At 45.5% G+C, this 23,082-nt stretch overlaps 1 protein-coding gene and 1 long non-coding RNA gene across 2 annotated transcripts in view; one reads left to right on the forward strand and one right to left on the reverse strand.

The window, feature by feature from the left end:
• Nucleotides 1–21,003, reverse strand: part of CaMKI (Calcium/calmodulin-dependent protein kinase I) — a 41,674-nt gene extending 20,671 nt beyond the window's left edge. The window contains exons 1-4 of the mRNA XM_089562932.1: nucleotides 20,786–21,003; nucleotides 7,979–8,113; nucleotides 5,322–5,396; nucleotides 2,611–2,749 (exon numbers count right to left, since the gene is read on the reverse strand). Of these exons, the coding sequence (XP_089419058.1) occupies nucleotides 2,611–2,749; nucleotides 5,322–5,396; nucleotides 7,979–8,113; nucleotides 20,786–20,880 (444 nt within the window). The 5' untranslated portion in view covers nucleotides 20,881–21,003. The remainder of the gene's footprint in view (nucleotides 1–2,610; nucleotides 2,750–5,321; nucleotides 5,397–7,978; nucleotides 8,114–20,785) is intronic.
• The window catches only part of LOC149327844 (uncharacterized), a 235,810-nt gene that overhangs the window by 82,913 nt on the left and 129,815 nt on the right, over nucleotides 1–23,082 (forward strand). The gene's annotated exons all lie outside the window — the stretch shown is intronic.

Below are 23,082 nucleotides of genomic sequence, written 5' to 3' on the forward strand. Positions count from 1 at the left end.
CACCAATATATATTGATGAGCAATCGGCGCCGTCAATTTCATGCACTACGCCTGGAAACCTTTCACGAGGGAGCCTGTCCTTCACATTCACCAGTTCTGTCCGTACCTTGCCAGCGGGGACGTGCGCGATGTTGACACCATGCTTGCGGAAAATACGTGCAAGCGCTTCGCTAATTGACGGGACTCTACATCCTATCTATGCTAAATCACTAAAAACGCTACTGAGTGCTACAGAAGGACGGATCCGTGAGCCGATTGCTTCATAGTGAACAAGGGAGCCGTAGCGCTCCCGAAACGTCTTTCCATCTCTATTGACTTTGGCCAGTGACCAGCAATCCTCATCAGCACTTGCTTAAGTATACCGTACTAACATTTATTTGAGGCACAGTGAAAGGGAGAGTGGTTGGAACAGTACTACACAAATTCTCAATCGATGGTGCTGCTTGCAGGTGCATGCATCTTCTTCCACGTTTTGAGCTTTCCGTTTAATTTTTGTTCTGCTCTAGAAACAACTCCCACCACACTAGTGAACCTACGTTACTCAAAGTGGGTCAGTCTCAAGGCGAGTCCCCTTAACTTCACTTGTTGTTCCGTGTGTTCTGAAGCAAGCAACACTAGTTTCCTGGATGATTGATTTACAGTTGATTTATGGGGTTTAACGTCCCAAAACAACTCAGGCTATGAGAGTCGCAGTAGTGCAGGGCTCCAGAAATTTCGACCACCTGGGGTTCTTTAACGTGCACTGACATCGCACAGAACATGGGCCTCTAGAATTTCGCCTCCATCGAAATTCGACCGCCGCGGCCGGGATCGAACCCGCGTCTTTCGGGTCAGCAGTCAAGTGCCATAGCCACTGAGCCACCGCGGCGGTGCAGTTTCCTGGATGATCACTACTACATAATCCTACTACATATCACACCTAATTGCAGTTTTAATACAGACTCAAATGCAGTCTCACAATTCCGCTTTACCATGCTCATATAGCACGGATACACTGAATGCTCTTTAAACGTGGATAACAAGAAAGAATAAATATCACGAAGTCTGAATGTGTTGTTTTTATACACTAGCAATATTCCAGATCCTTTTTCCATCATTCAGTGAAGCAACCACAAACAAGCACAGATGAAAAGTGTGTGACTGTGTAAAGGACTTATTAGGTTGCTGCTTTTTGCTTGAGACAAGCTCAAGAATGAAGATGCTTCTGTGAAAGTTAAATTCATAAAAATAATAACTTTTCCCTTCCTCTTCCATGCAAAAGAGCCTGGGTTTCCCTTCAATCTGCTTTTGGTTTGTTTTATTGATTAAGCTTCACTATTTTGCTTCTCCTTAAATATTAATTTTTGTCCCATTGAGCACCAACGTAACATGTGCATGTTATGTGGCTCTTCAATAACTTAAATAGGCAAGACAATACTGAGGTAACGGGGACCCATTTGCTCAAATAATGACAAGTGTAAAGCACGTTTAAAAACTTTCAGGCTTTGAAAGCTCGGCAGCAAAATGTCCACGAGCGTCTTCCTCATACACAGCTTTTGCTTTTGCTTCTTCAGCCCAGAGAGCTTTCCTTTTTGCTTTACAATCTTTTTTTTTACATAAGATTAAGGATCTATTCAAAGCCCACTCAAAATGCAATAAGAAAAGAAAATTTTAAGCAAACTGAAAAGAGTGACAAACCACTCGATGATCAATCTGATTTGAAACAGCCCAACAGGACTGCTGTATTACCCTTATGCAAAACAAAAAGCAGCAGAGCCTCACTGGTCATCAAAACTTATTCATCCACAACAAGCAAACATAGTTAACTTTGTGCTAAAGCACTGCAATAAAGGTGTACCTGTAATCCAGTAACAATGTGAACTACTGCATTAGCAACACTGCTATAGCTGGATACAGCTCAAGAATGAAGCAGTATTTCCCCGTCAAAGGACCCCCCTTCTTCCAGCCAATCGTATTGGCCTATTCTTATGAGGCTAATGTGGAGGCTAACAAAGAGGGTTCAGCTTAAGTTAAGAACAACGCAGCGAGCGATGGAAACAAAAATTATAGGTCTAACGTTGAGAGACCGAAAGAGGGCGGAGTCGGTGAGGGAACAAACGCGGGTTAATGACATCTTAGTTGAAATCAAGCGGAAGAAATGGGCTTGGGCAGGGCATGTAATGCGAAGGCAAGATAACCGCTGGTCCTTAAGGGTAACGGAGTGGATTCCAAGAGAAAGCAAACATAGCAGGGGACGGCAGAAAGTTAGGTGGGCGGATGAGATTAAGAAGTTTGCGGGGATACAGTGGCGGCAACTGACAAAGGACAGGGTTAATTGGAGAGACACGGGAGAGGCCTTTGCCCTGCAGTGGGTGTAGTCAGGCTGGTGATGATGATGATGATTCTTATGAGCCTGCTAGCGTGACAACGCAGGGAGTTGCAGGTGCAAAAAAATAGTCCCCTCCTTGCATTGCCACACTAGCAGGTTCATGAGAATCGGCCGATGCCACTGGCTGGAAGGGGGTCCTTTGTCGGGAAGAGGCTGCTTCATTCTTGAGTTGTATTCGACTATAGGCAGCGACACACAGCAATACACGCGGGAAAAGTGAGAGAGTGCACAAGCATGCTCACCTTAAGGTCTCTATGGACAACCCCTTGTGAATGCATGTAGTCTACAGCTTCAAGAATCTGCCGTATCAAGTCACTGGCGTCCTTCTCAGTGTAGCTCCCCTTCTCCACTATCCGGTCAAAAAGTTCGCCCCCCGTCACACTGTTGAAAGAAAAGAAAAAAAAAATAGCACACGTGACACAGCTGCTCTTAGCCACTAGAAACGCAAAGCCTGCCACAGCGGCTAGGAATGCAGCAGATGGCATCTGCTGCAGGCACAGCAAAGCCATGGCTCTTGTCTGCTTACAGAGCCTTATGGCACGGCAGCCCAGAACAAAGTCTTACAAAGACAGTAAGAAATGGCATCAATACCATCAATAACAAAGCTAACACTTCAGCCAGTACTGTACCACTCAAGCTAAAACCTTGGTTAAGAGCCGAAGCACTACCGGTGACACCATGTGAAAGTGTACAGGTCCTTCCAACATGACAGGGAACATAACCAGTTTGCACAAAAATTGGAGGGTACACTTTAGCTGCGCCTTAAAGGTGCACTGAAGAGAAATCTGAACTCGTCTTTTTGCCGTGGGAACTCAATCTACACGTTCCGAGCATTCTTAGAAACTTCGATGTATTGCCCTGTGTGGCCGATTTCCCTAATTAAATCGAATTAACGCCCGGCTCCCGCCTTTTTTTTTTAATTCTCCCTCTACGGTGGGCGGAGTCGACCAATGCGGGGAGTGCCTTTCACCCAGTCTCGTGGCGGCTTGCCGCTCTGCCATCGGCGGAGTAATACGTAGTAGTCCGTAGAAGCAAATAGTCCGCGCATATTTTTATTTCTGCGGGCTTATTTTGCGGTTATATTATCTGCAAATGAAACTATTTATTCACAGAAACCTAAAAAACAAAATGAAGCGAAAGCAAAGCCTCCACGGAGCTGGCTGAAAGGCACTCCCCGCGTTGGTCGACTCCACCCACCCTACGAGAGAGAATTAAAAAAAAAAGGTGGGAGCCGGACGTTAATTCGATTTAGTTAGGGAAATTGGCCACACAGGGCAATAAGTCGCAGTATCTAAGAATGCTCGGAACGTGTGGATTGAGTTCCCGCGGCACAAAGACGAGTTCAGATTCCTCTTCAGTGCACCTTTAAGTATATGGCGGGATAGCGTTAATGAGTTAATGCCCATATATGTGGAATAGGTAATTCTCGGCTTCACACTCATACGTCCCTGAGAGTCGTGATACCACTCCTTGCACTACAGCGCAGCAGTTAAGGGATGCGCCCCTGCCCCACAATGGCAGGTGCTGCCACCAGTGGCTTTTGTGCGACCCAAGTCGCTCTTCCCGAGCAACCTCTCGCGTTCAACCGTTAATTTAACTGCAATCTGCCAGGGTGGTCAATTTGTTCACAATCAAATAGGCAGGTTGTGATGTCGCCGCAAGGTCATGTGACCTATGCAGCCCACCTAGGTTGCTTCTACAGGGGTGGCTGCCTGGGCCATCCTACACCACCCATTTTTCGCTCACAACGCCAACGCCAGGTTTTCTGCATAATGGGGCCTTTAACACTATCATGTTAAAAGACGTCTTACTTGGTTATTTCTTCACTAAGGACAAAAATCCCTTTTAGATGTTATACGCCAAGGGGGAAACCAGTTAGCGAACAGCAAAAAGTGTGCTTGTCATGCATAACTTTGGACATGCATAACAGTTGGTCATGCATAACAGTTATGTTTGACAAGCTCTGTTATGTGGAGTCATGTGAGACAAGAAACTTTGTTCCCTTTCATACTGGATGTACCCGTATTTAACCCTTTCGCTGTCACGGACGTACCGGTACGTTTTCGCACTCCCCCCCCCCCCACAGTGTCACTGACGTACCGGTACGTTCGCTATCGTGCGTTCAAAATTTCGCGCTTGAGCGCAAAGCTGATGCTCTTGGACTAGTCGCGCCATCTGTTGAATCTTTCTACAAGTTCGTATTTTCGCCCCTTACTGTTTTGGTTCGTGTATTGAAGAGTACGGAGTGACTGCCATCCCACCCCTCTCTTTGCTGAGTGGCGCGGTCGCTCCGCGTTCGCCGGATCATGAAGCGTGCGCGAGTGGTTATGGGTCCAAGGGTTGTTCTGCCATCTGCCGCTGTTTTGCAGGTTTTTATTTTTCTTCTGAAGGTTTTATTTTTCACTGAAGGCACACCACCGCTGCGCGCGGTTACTTTCGGATATGGCTGACCGCGCGGGACCTTCCTCTGCGCATTGGAGCGGTGGCTCTTGCAATTCTAAATACGAGCCGAGCTCGGATTCGGACACGGACAGCGTCTCATCCGAGGAAGAGGCGAGTTCCGGATCGTCAGATTCTGATGTTGAAACACCGGTACCATCATCCCGGAAGCGTTCGACACTGGGGGTGCATCACGGGCAGAAACACCCGACAGCGAAAGGGTTAACCAAAGGCCGTAAGACTCGATCTAACATTGCACTGAGCAACTAAGCTCTGCTTATCAAACTCACATAGAAGTTATGAAAGCAATGAATATGATACAATCAAAAGAACAAATTTTCACCTGACTACATGGCGCAAAGGGCTTTCAAAGTTGTCAGTGTACTCGCCAGTGAATACAGAAAGCAGAAAGAAACAAACTAAGTTCTTCATTCATTTTTCGCACCACTTTTGCAACGCTCAGGAAACAAGAACCAACAGCAACCAGTGTCAGCCACTGTCAGCACAAACTCACAGTTCCATAACGAGGTAGACCTTGTTTTTGTCCTCGTACGTTTCCAGAAGCTGGACTATGTTTGGATGCTTCAACCTGTAAGAACAAAAATGAGCATTACAACGCAGCCCATTTAAACCCAGACACATTCACAGCCACATTTTCTGCGCCAAAGCGATGTGCAATATGAGATGCAGATGTCAGCACTCAACGCAAGCTACTACTGCATTCATAATATATACACCAGAGAAGTGACCCTACAAAGAAATGAGCAAACTGAAAGCAATACAGTCACACCCACTTATAACAATACCGGTTATAACAATATATCGGATATAACAATGGTCAGTCGCGGCACCATCAGCTTTTGGATGTGTTCTATGGTATTTTCGGCACAACACAGTTATAACAATTATTGGTTATAACAATGGTATTTCCATGGCACTTCAGTATTGTTATAAGTGGATTTGGCTGTATACATAATACAGAATTCAAACTGTTTCTCTCTACACCGTTTCCAATGCCTCACTGCACAACACAATTAAGTGTTTTAGACACAAGGATATTTTGCAGTTGATGTACATGCTTTTAAACATAGCTGCTGTTAACTCAGCAGTTTACTATGTTTGTAGCTAACCGCACACTATTAATGCAGCACAATCACTATTATGAATGAAACACAATTACACCCAATAGCTGTCACTTTCCAAATGCATGCCTTGGCCAGTGCCGAGAAAAGAAAAACAAACCGCAAAATATGGCATTGCCACTAGCAAGCGGAAATTTATGAACAACCGTTTAATGAAAAATTAGCAGCTATACATCGCCACTCAAAGTTTACAAGATAAAATATCCGGTTATCGGGAAAGGAAGGGCATAGTATATGTCTCCCTCTTGGAGGACACCTGAACTACCCCGTGGAGGAAAGAACGAAGGAGGGAGTGAAAGTAGGAAGACAGAAAAAGGTACTGCAATAGAGGGCTCTGGAATAATTTAAACCAGTTCAGGTTTTTTAACGTGTCCTGATTTTTAACGTGGCACTAGGGCATTTTTGTGTTTCACGTCCATCAAAATGCAGTCAGTCACTGTGGCAATGAAATTTGAAAACGATCCACCTCTTTGCACACAGCACAGAATGGACTACATCACCTGTAGGTTAGCATAATAAGTAATTCATAAGGAACCTCATTTCTCTGTTTCTATTTCATTTAGATGCAAACAAGAAATTTCGTGCCAAACGGTTAAATACTGTGATAACTACCATAGTGAATGTCCTTGGTACCTAACGTACACAGGCATTGTTTTCTATCCTAATCAGGCACTAATTAAAATCATAATGCAGCATCAGTATAGATGTGCACTGCCAGCTTTGATCAAGACTTTGTTCCATCATTTACACATTGGGACTGCATTGCTTTCGAACATAAGCTTCCTTTGTATGAGAAAAATGCAACGGAATGAGGATGGACGTTAAAAAGGAATAAAACCTTTTGTAAAAAAATACTATGACATACTTCAAAGCAGTTAAAATATGCTGGATGAAAACCTAAAGAATGTAAAGAAAGTACCAAAACTGCACTCCTACAATTCAGTTACCTCAGTAATTCTACAATGAGTAATTACACAATAATTTCGAGTATATCTTACAATTATCCTTTTCTATCAGATACAAAAACCTGCAAACATCTGCAGACTATTCAATGTATTCTACTGAATTCAAGGGACTGTGAAGAAGGCAAAGCTAGCTAGGCTGACAAGTGGAACCACACAAGACAATCTGCTTACAAATGGCATACAGCATTAATAGATATGAACAACTCAGCAAGCTGTGGAACATCCACAAAGAAAAGTGGTGCAAGGAAAGATAGCAAACGAACAGAAATGCAAAACGGCCACAAACTCATGACTGAAATTTATTGCAAGGAATGCGCATTTGGAGGTACCACATCCAAATGTTTCGTGACTTGTGGGTCTGTTACCTTCCCTTGCACTACTTCAGAGCATGAAAATTTTCTACAGCTCTAGGTATTTTTCCAATGCATTCACTGTTAAAGGGCAACTGCACCACTTTTTCAGAATTTCACGATATTCAAGGATTCAAATCTCTATGGGCTGTAGGTAAAGCAAACCACTTGTTTTTGCACTAGCATTTAAAATAGTGACGTAATCGACGATTGAATTTTGCGCTTCTCCACAAAGCACCCGAGGAGTGCGGGGAAGTTCAGTGTGACATCACAGAAGGTATGATTTCAAATTATCGTCACACCCTGCCGTGCCTCGTTGGATGCTGCCAAACAACGTTCGACGGACTTTGCCTTCAATGGCGTTGGTTTTTTTTCTTTCGAAACAGGTGTTTGTGCATTGGAAATGTACCGATACCTTCGATGATGTCATCACGCGTCCTCCACTTGGCGTTTTGCACTGCAGAGAAGCTTGAAGGCCATTGTAGTTTTAATTGGCAATTACGTTGGCATTTCAAATGCTAGCCCAAAAAGGCTTCGCATGCTTTACCTGCATGTTTCAGACATTCGACCTTTATAAGCTCGTCGATTTCTAAAATCTATGCAGTTGCCCTTTAAGGCACTATTATCAGCGACGCCTTTGTCCGGTAATGTAAACGTTAACGTTTATATCGCCATGTATGGCAATGTAAAGGGCCATGCAGCCCTGGCACTGACTTCCTGAGAACCTTTATTTCGTTTTCGAGTGAGTCTTCTTTTCCCTTGAGGGCCTTTTTATCGATACACTTGATGGCGTGCATGACTCCTGGGGTGTCCTTACTCTCCGCAAGCACAACCTGGGAGAATGCCCCCCTGCAGCAACACAAACAGAGAAAAGAAGACTGCCATCAGAGCAAGGCAGATACTGCACACACTACAAAGTGCACCCCTACGTAGCAAGCAGCGGCCTTGGAAAACACAAAAATGCTAGCGTACCTCAGCATGAAAATTGGTAATTAATAAGGTAGTCCAGCGCCATTGAAAGCGCAAAAATGCTAGCATACCTCAGTATGAAAATGGGCAATTAATAAGGTAGTCCAGCGCCATTGAAAATGCAAAAATGCTAGCATAACTCAGCAGTGAAAACAGGTAATTAATAAGGTAGTCCAGCACCATTCAGTACAACAAAAACAAACTTTGTACAGCAATAAATTGGACTGTGTGGCCTCATGCGAGGGCGTCCTAGTGACACCCTGGCCCCGTGAAGGCGATGTAAAAAAAAAGGAAAAGGAAAGGTTACACACATGCTTATTCATCCACATATATGCTGACAAGCTGACATAGCCACAAATTTTAGCGCTGCTATACCACAGTTCCCTATTCAGTCAGGCAATGCTTAGTTGCTGCAACTTTACTGCTACCTGAAAGAAAATAACAACAGCACAAAATACAGAACAACCTACACAGAGACAAGAACGTGCACTGAACTTCCAACAACTTAATTACGAACCATGAACAGTTCAGAAATGTATGTATGCTGTCAAAGGCAAAAGGAATCGTTTGCACACGTGAAAAAAGACCAGCACTTCATGAGAGAGGGACGTCCAGTGTGCTGTTATTCCCGCTGTGCAGAAAATCCGATGTCTGGTGGCGTGAGCGAAAAATTCGGATTGGTCTTTAAAAAGGTTTGACGACACACGTGGAGGGATGGAATTGAGAAGTGATTAAAACATTCTATAAATTATGATTACAAGGTCACAATGTGACTAAAACGTCATAAGGACATGCAAATGTATGAAGTAAACAAACTCCGGTTAAAAAAAAAATTGGTAAATAGACAGGAATCGAACCCCTAACACTTGGTCACGAGTCAGACTTGCTGCCCCACGTCACACAGGCACTTTTTTTCTTTCATGGTATTTATTCTATACGGTTATGTACAGAATGTGCGTGTGTGCGTGAGTGTGTGTGTGTGTGTGTGCGTGCGAGTGTACACACAACTGAAAGTGAGGAGGATACCGAGGTGACCCTGCAGCACTTTTTATCAGAATATAATGTCCCCGTGACGGATGCTGTGGGCTTGTCGGCGGGTTGCTGTTTGTTTTTGCGCAAGACACTTCCTTGTTTGGGCTTGACCTATAATTTCAATAATGGCCACGCAGGCATGTTCGTACGGCTTGGTTAAGGCAGGGCTTTATATGAGGGTTGCGTGGTCTTTCACATAATATGGAAAGAGTGTCCGTGTCACGTCACACCCCTTCACATTACAATATCACATCACACCCTTAAAAGGACAGTGAGGAGAGCACTATTAATATTATTTTTATAGCAAAATCCGATAGTTCAGCATGTCATGGCTTTGTTGCCACTTGGCCGGCAGCGAAAAATGCATTTATTTCTAAGAAATTTGGATTCGAAGTTGAAAAAGTTTTTCCCGCCGCTCTGATTCAAACTTGGGATTCTTCTATGACGACAGAGGACTAAGTGACGTGAAATATGACGTGAACATGACGTGACGCAGACTCCGTGATTTCTGGCGGCCAGCAGTGCGGCCTAGCAGCAGCCGAAAAGAAAGCTACCGCCGGCCGCACGTTGAAGGCATCTATCGGCTATTGCGGCCGTCGCTACAGTCGCTTCGCTTACGTTTGCACCGGCGTTTTGCCAGCGTTACGATGGATCTCGTTCTCGAAGTCGTCAACGAAGTTCTCGCAAATAGACACCTTTAGCATACCGTGTACCTTGTTACCGCTAGCGGAATACCGGGAGCCCGCCTAACGCCAGTGAGCAGGCGCTGATTGGGCCCGATGCTTCAGGCGCACGCGTAGCTGCCGGGCACATGGCGCCATCTGGCGACGTCAAGGAGATTTGCGCATGCATTGGCTGGGCCTCAGTGATTTGTGCTTCTCGTGTCCTAGCGTTGCTAGAACCATTGGTTCTAGCAACACTGTTTTGTCCTATGACGTCATCACGCTTGTACTTGCGAGTTTGGCCTGTGGCGGCGATACCTGTATTTTGGTTCTTGCTCTTTTCTAAGTCACAAGAGCTTTGTTGTCAGTATGAGTGGCGTTTTTGTAATCAGGAGCTGGTATTCTGTCGATACAAGCCAATTTCGATTTCTCCTCAGTGTCCCCTTAAAGGTGGAACTTAAGTGTCCCCATACACTGCACTTAAGTATGTGCCAACATACGTGATTCGTCACATTATTCAAGTTCACTACTGCTATTAGCAGTGTGGTTAAACAAGAAGCCAGAGGCCTGTATAGTAACGTGATGCTGCTAACTTTGGTGCCAGGCCCGCACAGTTCAGGACCAGCTAGTGTTAGGCAGTAGTGCATAGGTTACTGCCATCTAGCGATACATCAAGCAAACTAGCATAGCCATATTTAACGTCACTGTTTCACTCATTGTGGCTCACTGCAGCCAGACTAGGTGCAAACTTTCTGCACTGCAACCCATCCAGTTTGACACCACACCTCAAAATGCTTTCCAGTGCAACAAACCACTCATGCAGAGGTTTCGTTTTTCTGGCTTAATATTTTCTATTGAACTCTTTCCTTAAAAAACTATTCCTTACAACTTTTCCTTTCCACAAGTTACCAAATAAGTGTCAATTGACCCAGTTAAGGAGCTACGCCATCATCAATTCAAGCCACAGACTCAAGCAATCAATATACATGGTGCATTCGGTAAAGTTGCTATGCCATTACTAGAGCTGCCTTTTTAATCCATTAGCACTGTAGCCACCATGTCAGAAAAATCTGTTTATTCATGAGTCTGAGGCCTCATCTGAACCGTAGCCTTGCTGGTACTCAGGCTACACTTCTGGGATTGTGCAAGACCCTGCATCTGGAAATTGCCACCGGGATTCAAATCCAGTGCCTCTGGCACACTATACCATCACTACAGCATTCAACTAGCCATATAATGATCATGAACTAAATAACTAGCCCCAACCCTGATGCTTATAATACTGAACACCAACACAAGCAAAAACCATGTCAAATAATTAACGAAAAAAAACTAAGAGGAAAAAAAAAATGTTTCCACAACAAAAATGGGCCTGAAACCATATGTAAGGTTTTCTTGCATTCACAATGAACAGTTAATTGCATTAGAGGACAATTAATGCACTTGCAACTGTAAAGGTTTGCAATGGATCCGGCAAGACCAATTACATAAGAACACGGGAACCAAAAAAAACAGAGCCAAAGGATGTGGCAGCAGCTTGGCATGGTCACATAAAGTGCAAAGAAAAGCTTCTTTCTACATCATACAATTCCATTCGTTTCCCTACAGTGTCAATTCAAAACACATTTGATGTTTACTGGAAATATTAGTGTTATTGCAAGCACCATCTGCATACCAATGTCTTTCAGTAGCATGGCTTTTTGGGCTTGTTGGTACATAGTTCCAATACACTGTAGCCCAGCAAAAGACGAGGACACAAGAGACGAACACCACGAGCGCTAACTTCCAACAAATTTTATTCTCCTGAAGCATCACATTTATACGGCAGAAAACAGTAATCACATGTGCGAACAGTATCAATTCCTTAGAAAAACGAGCTCTTTATCTGAGAGGAGAATGGAAGGTGTGCTTACACACGAGCATCCTGATCTATTTATCTTTTCGGCTTCAATGATTTCGTGCGTTACCCTTTCTCTGCTTTTTCCTATTACCAGACTTTGTATCAAAGAAAGGCTTAGAGGTTTTCGACTTGCATGCGAGAATGTGGTCAACCAGCGATCCGCCTTGCCCGTTTCTGACGTTGCGTGTTCCATTAGGCGCTCGTTCAGACATCTCCCCGTCTGGCCGATATAGTGTATAAGATCCCCTTGTCATGCGGGAAACACTATGGGGGATGTATAAGATCCCCTTGTCATGCGGGAAACACTATATCAGCCAGACAGGGAGATGTCTGAACGAGCGCCTAATGGAACACGCTCGCAACGTCAGAAACGGGCAAGGCGGATCACTGGTTGACCACATTCTCGCATGCTAGTCGAAAACCTCTAAGCCTTTCTTTGATACAAAGTCTGGTAATAGGAAAAAGCAGAGAAAGGGTAACGCACGAAATCATTGAAGCCGAAAAGATAAATAGATCAGGATGCTCGTGTGTAAGCACACCTTCCATTCTCCTCTCAGATAAAGAGCTCGTTTTTCTAAGGAATTGATACTGTTCGCACATGTGATTACCGTTTTCTGGCGTATAAAAATGTGATGCTTCAGGAGAATAAAATTTGTTGGAAGTTAGTGCTCGTGGTGTTCGTCTCTCGTCTCTTGTGTCCTCGTCTTTTGCTGCGCTACAGTGTATTGGAACCAATGTCTTGCTTTCATTGCCCATACAACTGCATTAAAAAAATTAGATTTTGTATCTGTGAGCGACACACAATACCAGAATGGAGGTATGTCATGTTTCACATCCCAAAGCTGCATTTGGCCTATGAGGGATGCCATAGGGGATGGCTCCAGATTAATCTGTCTTTTCACAAGATGTTGCACCCCTTGGGGATTAGCCGAAAACTGGTTGAAAATCATGCAGATGTCGTGTACCAAGGGGGCTCTAATTGGGAGCATAAAGGCTGAGACATGTAGCAAAGCGTCTATAATCCAAAGAAGCAAGGTGACAGGGAAGTGCTTCTCCCAAGCAAAACCGGTTCAGAAGCGAAGGTGGATGGTTTTGCCCACCGCATGTGCACTAGGAGCTAGCAGTTTTCAACACATAGAGTTGGGGGAGGAAGGGCACGCGTGAGCAGAGCAGCCGTGTGAAAAAGGCGGATTCCCACCCATGGGCGTCCGGAGGGGGGGGCAAGGGGGGGCGGCTGCACCCCCCTGGAAAATCACTTCCTCGAACCGTGAGTGATGGCCGCACGCCAGGGGCCGTGGTGGGCTCAGCCAAAAGGGTAAAAGCAGCCCCGCTTCCACGCTTTAGGTCACATCTGCGAAATGCCGCGTCCGGGCACGCGTCTTTATGCCGTTTTCAAACCACGCCATCGTTAGCTCTGTTGAAGGCCGACCTGTTGCAGACATACAGCGGCACCGGCGAGCATGTGTTTCAAGCCGTCTTGAAATGGGTGCCTGTTTCTTTGATCTCTAGACAGATAGCGACACGGAGGCAGACAGTGCACAGTGCATCTTGTTTTCGCCTTCGTTATGCCGGCCACCGATGAATTCTTCAGGAGGGAAAGACAAATCAGCCGTGTCCACCCCCGCTTTGTCGGGCTGCTCATGGGCAAGCGGGCGATCAGTTGGCGCCGCCGCCGCTCGCTGTGCCTCCGATCCACGGGAGAGCGCAGTGCGGTAGAAGCGCCGCTATCAGAATCTTCGGCAAAGGAGATTAGCATCTTTTGTTCACGGCGACGCAGTCTCCAGAGGCGCCCCCACACCAGCGTCCCTTGCGTCTTCTCCGAAAACCAGCGCCTTTGGTCAACGCAGCCCGATGGCGCCTGCCTGGCTCGCCTGTCACCTCTGGCTGGGCCTCAAATGACAACAGCGCCCGTGTACTGTGCGAGGTCAGTGCCCGGTAAAGAGACCCAGGTGGTCGACATTATCCGGAGCTCTGTACTACTCCGTTCCTCATAACCTGAGTCGTTTTGGGGCTCTGAACCCCATAAAAACACACAAAACAAATTTTCCTACCGGAGTGGCGAGTGTCCCTTCCCCTTGGAAGTCGCACGGAAGTAAGCCCTTGCACGTGTGCGCGCCTCTGTATTTGTGCTTCGGTGTTTTTAGTGGCCGTTTGTCAACGAAGCTGAGAACAACCAAGACAGTGGACGAGAAAACTACGAGCGGCGAGCAGTGTGCGTGCGGTTGCTCGACTGTGCGGATGCGCGAGCAAGATGGAGCGAGGTGTATGAAGCTGCGAGCGTGCATTTATCTTGTAAATAAGTTTTCGTTGTATGTATAGACATCTTTTGTTTTCAACGTGCGCGTTCAACCGTTTTTCCAATCAATGTGTGTGACGAGTGTGCACCGAGAGCGTGTAATGAAGCACAGAAATGAATTTATCACCCGTGTAATCACGCAATTCGCCCAGAAAAATCCGGGGAGTCTACAGTTGCTGTTCAAGGAAGACTGACTGAGTGACTGTAGTTGCGTGTTTGTGACCATATTGTGCTGTGTGCTGGTCATCAATCCGGGTGAGTCGAGAACCCGTATGCAGCAATACTGAGCACTCTTCTCCACGAAGTGACAGTATATTTTTGGATTTTTTATTAATTTTAATTGTTTCTTCGTTGATAAACTGCAATGTATCTCTCCTAGCCACACTTTAATTTGCTGTTTGTAATTTTTATTTCATGTATGTATTTCACTTATTTTTTATTTATATATAAATAAATAAATTCATACCGCAAATAGTGCCTTTTTGCTACGAACATGCCCCCCCCCCCTCCGGCGCCAACAACCAATGGGGCGCCCCCCCCTGCAAAAAATTCTGCGGACGCCCTTGTTCCCACCACTTAGGGTTCTTTAATGTGCACTTATGTTGTGCAACACACAAGAGAGTTTGCATTTCAGTGTGCGCATTTCAAAATGCAACTGCCATGACTGGGATTCAATTCTGCCACCTTGGCCTCAGCAGCCAAAAGCCACAGTCACTGAGCCACAGCAGTGGGTCGTAATAGCAAGGACAGCCAAGCATATGAGTTCGCTTGTTTGTTTGCTGTTTTCTTTGTTGACCTAATCATTCATTTATTTATACAAGAACTCTTAATTAGGCCCTGAGAGCAATGTATACAGGAGTAAATTGTTATATACCTTGTTACAGAAATAAACAGCAATAACAAATCAAAGAATAGTGTTCATCTTGAAGGAACGCTGAACACAACTGCATCGAATTATTGTTCTCAGTGAAAATTATGTGGCTTTTTTCGGCATGCAAACATTTGTCCAACCGCAAAAGATGCGTTTACAACTCAGAAAATTGAATTATAAAATATTCTCGCCAAGAAGGAATGGTTGCTGTCATTGAGAAGTGAATAGATGTCATAGCATAGCCTCTGTGATCTGCGCCTGAAATTCGGTGTCAATGCACGCAATATACTTGTGAAATCAGTCAGTGATAACGATACCTGCATTTCATTTTTGGGCCTTTTCTAGCTTATGAAAGCTCTGTTTTCGGTGAGAGTGGTCTCTCTGTTGTTAGAAAGCTGTAATCTGTCGCTACAGGATAACTTCTATTTGTCTTCAGTGTCCCTTTAAAACCAAGCTGCTGATTAGCGGTGAAAATGTAACCTAACCAACAATATCAACCAGTCCTCAAGGATCAAGGATGGTGATTCCAACATGCACAAGTACTGGTGATTAGCTAACACTAAAAATACTTTGTTTGGAATGACAGGATTACCCGCTGCAGTGGCTAAGTGGTTAGGGTACTCGGCTACTGAGGCGGAGTTCCCGGGTTCAAACCCAGACACGGTGGCCGCATTTAAATGACGGCAAAATGCAAAATCCCGTTTTCTGTGCGATGTCAGTGCACATTAAAGGTCCCCAGGTGGTCGAAATCATTCCGGAGGCCTCCACTACGACACCTCTTTCTCTCTTCGTCCCTTCCAGTGAGACAATTACTGCGCCATTTCCTTTCCTTGAAAACCAATTTTCCATGACAGGATGCATACTTCGTGTTGACAATTAATGCATACTGACATACAAATTTGTACGAGAAGCGGTAATCTTTGGTTAGTTTTCATTACTGCAACACTTGTATGATGATAATCACTCTCGAGGTTGTGAAATGGGATGTTAGACTTTCACTAGCCTGTAGTTCGAAGTGAATCAAGACTATGTTCCCTGAGAGAAAGACAAGTCCAGTGTGCTCATGATTAACTCCATCCTTTTCTAAGACACACATGCCAAAACACACAAGATGATGGTATTTTAATTCGTAATCAGAATAGCAGTAAAGATGAAGCCAAAGAATATTTAAATGCAAGGAAGAAGAAAAGCTGTCTCACATAGACAGCAGCCAGTACATATATTTACGACTTAGTGGTGAAGATGTATACTTAATAATGACTGCTCCGAAGTACTATCCATCCACGCATAACATGGCAACACACTTTAAAGCAAGCACCCTATCATAATTCTGGCTCTTATGAGCTTTAAAAAGGCACAGACAAAACATTTTTGTGTGCAGATATCTTTGCCTTAAAAGGTTCCCCAAAAGCTTAGTAATCATGAAACAAAACTCACAAAACCATATCATAATGCAACTAACCAATTACAAGTAATTCTTTCATCACCAATTTAGTTTGAGTCAAGCCTCTGCATTGTCAGTGATCGCGTTGGCTCAGAAACGTAACGTGAGGTAATGTTCGCCTCTTGCAGCTCTACCGTGCAGTAACAAGCGGTAAGGCAGGCTTCACATCAACATTTTCTCACAGGCAGAGAAGCACTACAATTTTTGTTCTGCTCAGATTATATCTCGATCAATGTCAATACCTGCACAGATGGAAATGTTCAAGCTGCTCACTGACTAATATTGAACAATCACATAAAATGACATTTCCACGCAATATGCGTGGATGGAACTTGCTGGCTTGAATCTCTATATGCCGAGGAAACATATCATAATCTTTTTTTGTTTTGTTTTGCCAACTGAGGCTGCCTGTATAACAAGCGCATTCCAAAAAACAATCTGATGCATGGTATAGGCTGCTATGGGTGCCTACTTGCAGCCTTGTTTCCTGCTAAGACAGTGGGCACCTGTTCCTGCATGCCTCTTTGTTGCCACACATTATATAACCTAACAATATAACAAGTTTGCTGAAACAAGCAACACAAACAACTGCATTTCATGTTGCTAACACAAGACAATGCTTTAAACTCAGTAAATGCTTAAGCACGATTCATAAAGTATAACTCAACAGGTCTTCTATGATATGCAATGATGGAGAAGGTCCTCGGTATGTGGTAAATGTATCTGGTTCTATGCTTACAGCAAACTATACTGAAACAATGTTGCTCTTTCTGTGTTGCGCCCGACAACTTTGTTTGAACCTGAAGCCTTTGCCAAGACCCGCAGCACATAGCTAAGTTATTCAACTCAGCAAGCACAGTTCATTGAGGTAGCGGCACAAAAATGGCTTAACTTCCAAAACCAACCACAGCATAAAAGCAACAGAGCTAGTGTCAATGGCACATGACATTCAATAGTTTTAGTTTTTTTTTTCTTGGAGTACAAGAACAAAAAAATGGGCGAGTTGGTAAGGGTTCATGCTTAAGCAGTGCAAACAACAGGAAAAAAGGGAGACGGGAGATGTGTTGTCTCCCATTCCCCTTCTGTCCCGTTTACTGCGCTGCTTCAGCATCAATCCTTGGAGTGTTGGGAGTTGGCGAAACTAATCCGGAAGCTTGTTTGTTGAGTTTTATGGCACACAGGCAACTAAGGCCATCATGCGCCAAGCTCAAGACTTTCCTGAATTTGGCTCAGAGATAGCGTGCGCCATCTTGCTTTTTCAATACGAAGTATGGATAAAGTACTTTCCTGATGAGACCAGAATTAATTATAATTGTGTGCAGCATCTGGAAGCTTCCAAGGTGATGCAGTGGCTGAAATTCATGGTTCAGCTATCATCAGATTCTTGGGTGGATGACAAATAGACAGGAATGCAGGGCCTTTGCCACAGCATTTCAAAGAATAACGGGATTGACGTGCATGTGTCTTGATCCCTTTTAAGGAACTTGTCAACCAAGAAGACAAGGTGTGGCACTGCAATGTTTTTCACTAACTGCTGGTTTTAGCTATAACAAGCCTCAAAGTTATAAATCACAGCTCTTTTGTGCTATTCACCTTATCAAGCTGCCAGTGTCAATTACGAAAGTTTCTACCTGCTTTGTACTATGTGTTGTGCAACGTAATGGACGCACAAGTAATTTGTCGAAAGATATATATTTGCTAATATAAAATTTTCATAAAGTCTTTGGGGAAAAAAAGTGTGTTGTCATTATGCAAGATAATAGTCAAACTTCTGAAGTGCAACAAACATATGAACAGAAGTTATCAAAGCTCAAAGAAGTTATGAAAGGAATTATGAAAGAAGTGATCAAAACACAAGTTATCAGTTATCAAGTTGATTACAATTCAGACATGTCAGCTCTGCTAGACCCATCAAAAGCCATTACTGATCCAGCTCACAATATCTGCCTTAGCTGGCAGGCAATTGAAACATCTTTTTTCTTCAAAACAGGGCATATGTGTGTGACCTAATGCAAACAGTTCTTTATTAACCAGGAGTAACATTTCTCATTTCCACCAAGCTGCATGAGCAAAAAAGACTTGCGAACTGCACGAAATTAGCATCGCACTCTGAAACATCAATTTACACAGATATAACGCTAAAGGCGCACCGTAAAGTTCATCCCCCCGTTAAAACACTAACTTATCTGCGCTGGAATCTGGTGCAGAGATGGCATGCGACCATCTTGCTTTTTCAATACCAAGTTTGGATGAAGTACTTCTTTCCTGATGTGACCAGAATTATAATCGTGCACCGCATTGCCGAGCCATAATAACCAGCTTTCACACAGTGCGCTTTTAGTGTTGCAACAGTCAGTACATGAAACTATTCTTTCGACATGTGTACATTGCAGACAAAACCACTCCAGCATTTAACTGCATTGACAATAACTCCCCTCAAAACAGTGCTAGATCTGCATCAAGTGAAGATGTCATCCATGCACACTTTTCGAAAGTAATGTTCACAAGCAACATTAATGAAGTCTGCGCATTTGCCTGCGTGTTCCAGGATTGGCTAACATGCGGGCGCAACACCCGAACCCTGATGAAGCTACGCGCCACTGGTACGTTAAAATTTCGTCAGCTCACACACGCAGCTAGGACCAGGGTGCGGCACCTCGCGGCGTTTTTTGACCGCTGTTTCTGCCACCTTTCCGGTCCAAGGCCGACGCCACATGACACACAAAGCTCGGTATGCGAGCTCTAGCAGGGGTTGTTTTGGGTCGGCGCCCGGCGCCACAACAACCACACGCTGCCAAGATTTTTCGCCCCACTGGTAGTACGTGTCAAGACCTCGTGTTCTCGCCTCGCTATTTTCTGCAACCACGTTCTGATTGCGTCGCTCCAAACACACGGAACGCGACGCGTCTACAAATAAAAGCGCCACCGCGAAGGATAACACACGACTTTATTAGACGCAGTGTGTGTGTGTGTGTCGCATGCGCTGCCTGCCAAAGGCAACAAAACAGGTTGCCGCCGCCGAGACGAACGCCGCGCTAATGTCAAAAGCCACAAGGCGAGATAAAATCAAGGCACGAGCTATGTAGCACGCTGTGAGCGCTCCTCCTGTCGAGCGCACGTCGAAAGGAAATTCCGTGGAGTCGCGCAGATTTTCTTCTGGGAAAGGAGGCGCAACTCGCTCTGTGGAAAGCCCGTTGACACCGGGAAAACCACCCACAGTTCCGGACCAACATCCGACGTACAAATGTCATATCTTATAACTGACGGACGTACTTAATCATACATTACGCTACTCGTCGAGATTCTGAACAAAGGTTCTTTTTTTTGTATTTCTTCCTATTCTCTTATCACCATTCGCGCGCAGTTCACGTAGCTTACGCTCTAAGGAACGGGACGGATGCGTCAGCCCCACCGCCGGCGGATGCGAATGACATTTGATAATAACGGTTCAGGCAGCTATAGCGGCGCGTGTTGTATAATAAGGACTACGGGTTTTCCCATTGGTGCATTAAAACATTACGCGCGCTTTTTTTTATCTTTACCCTTTATTAATTCATTTCTCCCCTACCCTCTCTCTCTCTCTTTCGCGGCAAACCCGATTAGCAGAGTCGCGCGCGCGCTCGTTTTTGCTTTTTTATTTTTTCAGACTAGCAATGTATCGTTCCCCGGGCCGACTTTTGAACTTAGCATATAACCCCCACTAATGCGCTTCCACCCGCGATGCAGTGTCTATATGCGAATAAACCTAGCCCGATCGACACACATTATTTGTTTTTCCCCCCGTTTTAAAAGACACTACAACACAATGACTGAACACGCAGGTCACACCGCTTTTTGAAAGCAAATCGCGGATATCGAGTGCGCATACGACGGCATCTCGGTAAGCCGTACCCGCATAGCACCCGTGCGCTCTCGGAGGATCAAGCGGAGAAAGGGGGTCCATACGGCCAACTCGACTTCGGCGCAAAGCAGCTACGATCCAACCTGCGGTGGCAAAGGCCGTGAACGCGATTTATGGTTCATAATTCGGCACCGCAAGGCTACACATTTTGGTCTGCGGTGCAATAGAGCGGGTTTTCACACCGGAGCGCGCCGCTGGGCAGCCCGAGAGGAGACCGCATCAGGGAAAAACGTCGCTCTTGCGGCGAAAGCGAAAGTTAGGTCCGCTATATATTTCGGCTCCGTTCTTCAAGCGACTGCGCCAGGCACGCACAACGCATGAATCGCGAGCACTGTGGACGAGAAAATGAGCAGATACTGAGACGGAAAAGCACAGAGGAGAAACCGCCACCGAGCGAGGCGACGACGGGAAGAAATCGAGATGAGAGAAAAAGGCGAGCCACTCACGTTCCGAGCAGATCCTTAAACTCATATTTTTCCTCGACATTGGCACTTTCTTTTTCCCTCTTTCGTTGCGAATCCTTTTTGCCGAACAGCGGCATGTCGAAAGCACGGGACGCCGCGTCGAATTACACCGAAAAATGAATCCGTACCACCTAAATAAAAGCCGCCGCTAAACACGCTACACCGGACGCCATGAGTACACTTTCCTAAAAGAGCGAGCGCCATTAGCCGTGACGTCGCCCGGAGCGCCCCCGGCGACGTCACCGTAAAGCGTCGGTGACGTTGCCAGGCGCAGCGCCGGCTCGATACTTTTTTTTTGTGCTTGTTTTCCACTCTTTCCCCCTTCCTATTCCTCTCTCACCGTGGCCTGCTTGCCGCATGCGAGCAGCAGGGCAGGATTTGGTCCCCGCGCTCGCTGCATTGCCGAGTCGGGCCTTCGCCGGCTTCCTCATGTTGCTCGGTGCGTGCAGGAAGAAAACAGGGGAACATTTGGCGCATAAAAAATTTAAAGGTCAGAAATAAAACGAATAAATGAAGTGGCGGCGCGGGCAGCGCACGCGCGCGCGAGTTGACGGATTTCTTGCCGACGCGCATACAAAAGGAGGACTTATCGGGAGGAAATGTGCGCCGAAAGCAAAGCGTTTCGTCGTGTGGTAGGGGCGTGGTGTGCATTTCCGGCTGAACGGGCGCGGTTTTTGTGGCACGTGTCATGTGTATGCGTCTTTTTCTTTTCTTTCGGAGTGCAAAAGTGGATTTTTTAAAATGCAACGGACTAGCTAGAAAGCACCACCTATGCACTAGCGCTAGCATGCACTAGTAGGCAGGCACGGCTGAACTAACAGTTTGTTTGCAAATGCACTCAATCCGCAGGCGATGTATACACTCGAAGCTCGAGCGAGGCTTTTCTGAACAAATTCAGCATTTGTGCAGGGCGAAATTCTGTTTTTTTGTCAGATGTCCTGCATGCAGTAAGAATTTACATGACGCTCCACTCTTGAGCAGCGTGTTTATTTCATGACTTGATGGAAAGCCTTTTATTCCAGATTACAGTGCATATTTGTCGTATTTCAGCTAACTTCGTAGTTCTCAGCTAAACCGATAGAGGTAAACGCCAGCGGGCACACAAAATGTTCTAGAATCCCGGCGTTAGTAAAGAGACTGCTAAATAGCAGAATCTACGAGACTGGAAGGGTTAGCGACGTAAATACGGCGCTCAACATATACTGCCTATGGTGCGCATGCAAAACACGACTAGAGGCCTAAGTTATGTGTAGAATCCAGAGCAGAAAACTTGCTCACTTAACGGAAGACAGCTGTAAATGTTAAGTTATAAGAGTGAATTTCCTTGCCGATATATATGAAATCAACAATTTTCTATCAAATGATTCATACAGCCGCCGATATGGGGTGTCTGGATGCACAGTGCCGTTAGGGCACAAGTGTTGTGACCACCCGATACAAAGGGTTATGACACAGCGTCATCATAATCATCATCCTCATCGGTAACCGGCGACGCTGGCATCCGCAACCCCCATGGGAACCTCCAACGGTTGGGCCCGCAGGGTCCTGTATGACGTAACCACCCGTAGTTATCATTGGCCAGCTGTTCACGTGAACTTATGGCCTACACTTATGATTGGTCACAAAGTGATCACGTGATCCTGTGCTGTAAAGCCATTTTGTTTTCGATTATGAAAAGCATTTTGCTGTATATCACTGTGAATATGGCACCTGTCTTCGCCAGTGCTTAACGTCAGGGGGTTGTCAGACCGTCCCAACAATATTGGCAAGGGGTCTGGACCCCCCGGGCTAGAATGTAAGGACTGCGTGAAGAAACCATTGTTTATTCTTCTTCTCAGTGGTGGTCGAAATACTTCTCCTCTGTTATTTCGGAAATTTCGCAGTCGTTTTTAGTACGATTCATCTTCGGCTGCTCTGCCGATCCTACCCCGCAGGGACAGCCCGCCATCGGAACATGGGAGGAATGGGAGGCCCTCCTTGCGTCGCAGGACCCGGACACGCAACTTCGCTGTGAGAACCGGGGTGCCAGTGCCATGGCCCTACGTGGCCTGGACACATGCACGTAATGCGAGGGCTGTGCGGTGGCCCTGACCGCTCAGTTCCAAGGCTACACAACAACAATGAGCACACTGACGGAGCAGCGGGGATTGTTTGTTTCAGGTCTTTGACATAAATTAGCAAACAACGACCCTTAAAAATGACTTCTCGCTTTCGTATGAAACGATGTGTAAAACAGGCCGCCAGCCGCTCTCTCTCTACTTCTTTATTTCTCTCTCCAC

The sequence above is a fragment of the Amblyomma mixtum genome, chromosome 10 (assembly GCF_055824585.1).
Source record: "Amblyomma mixtum isolate Tamu chromosome 10, ASM5582458v1, whole genome shotgun sequence".
Classification (NCBI taxonomy): Eukaryota; Metazoa; Arthropoda; class Arachnida; order Ixodida; family Ixodidae; genus Amblyomma; species Amblyomma mixtum.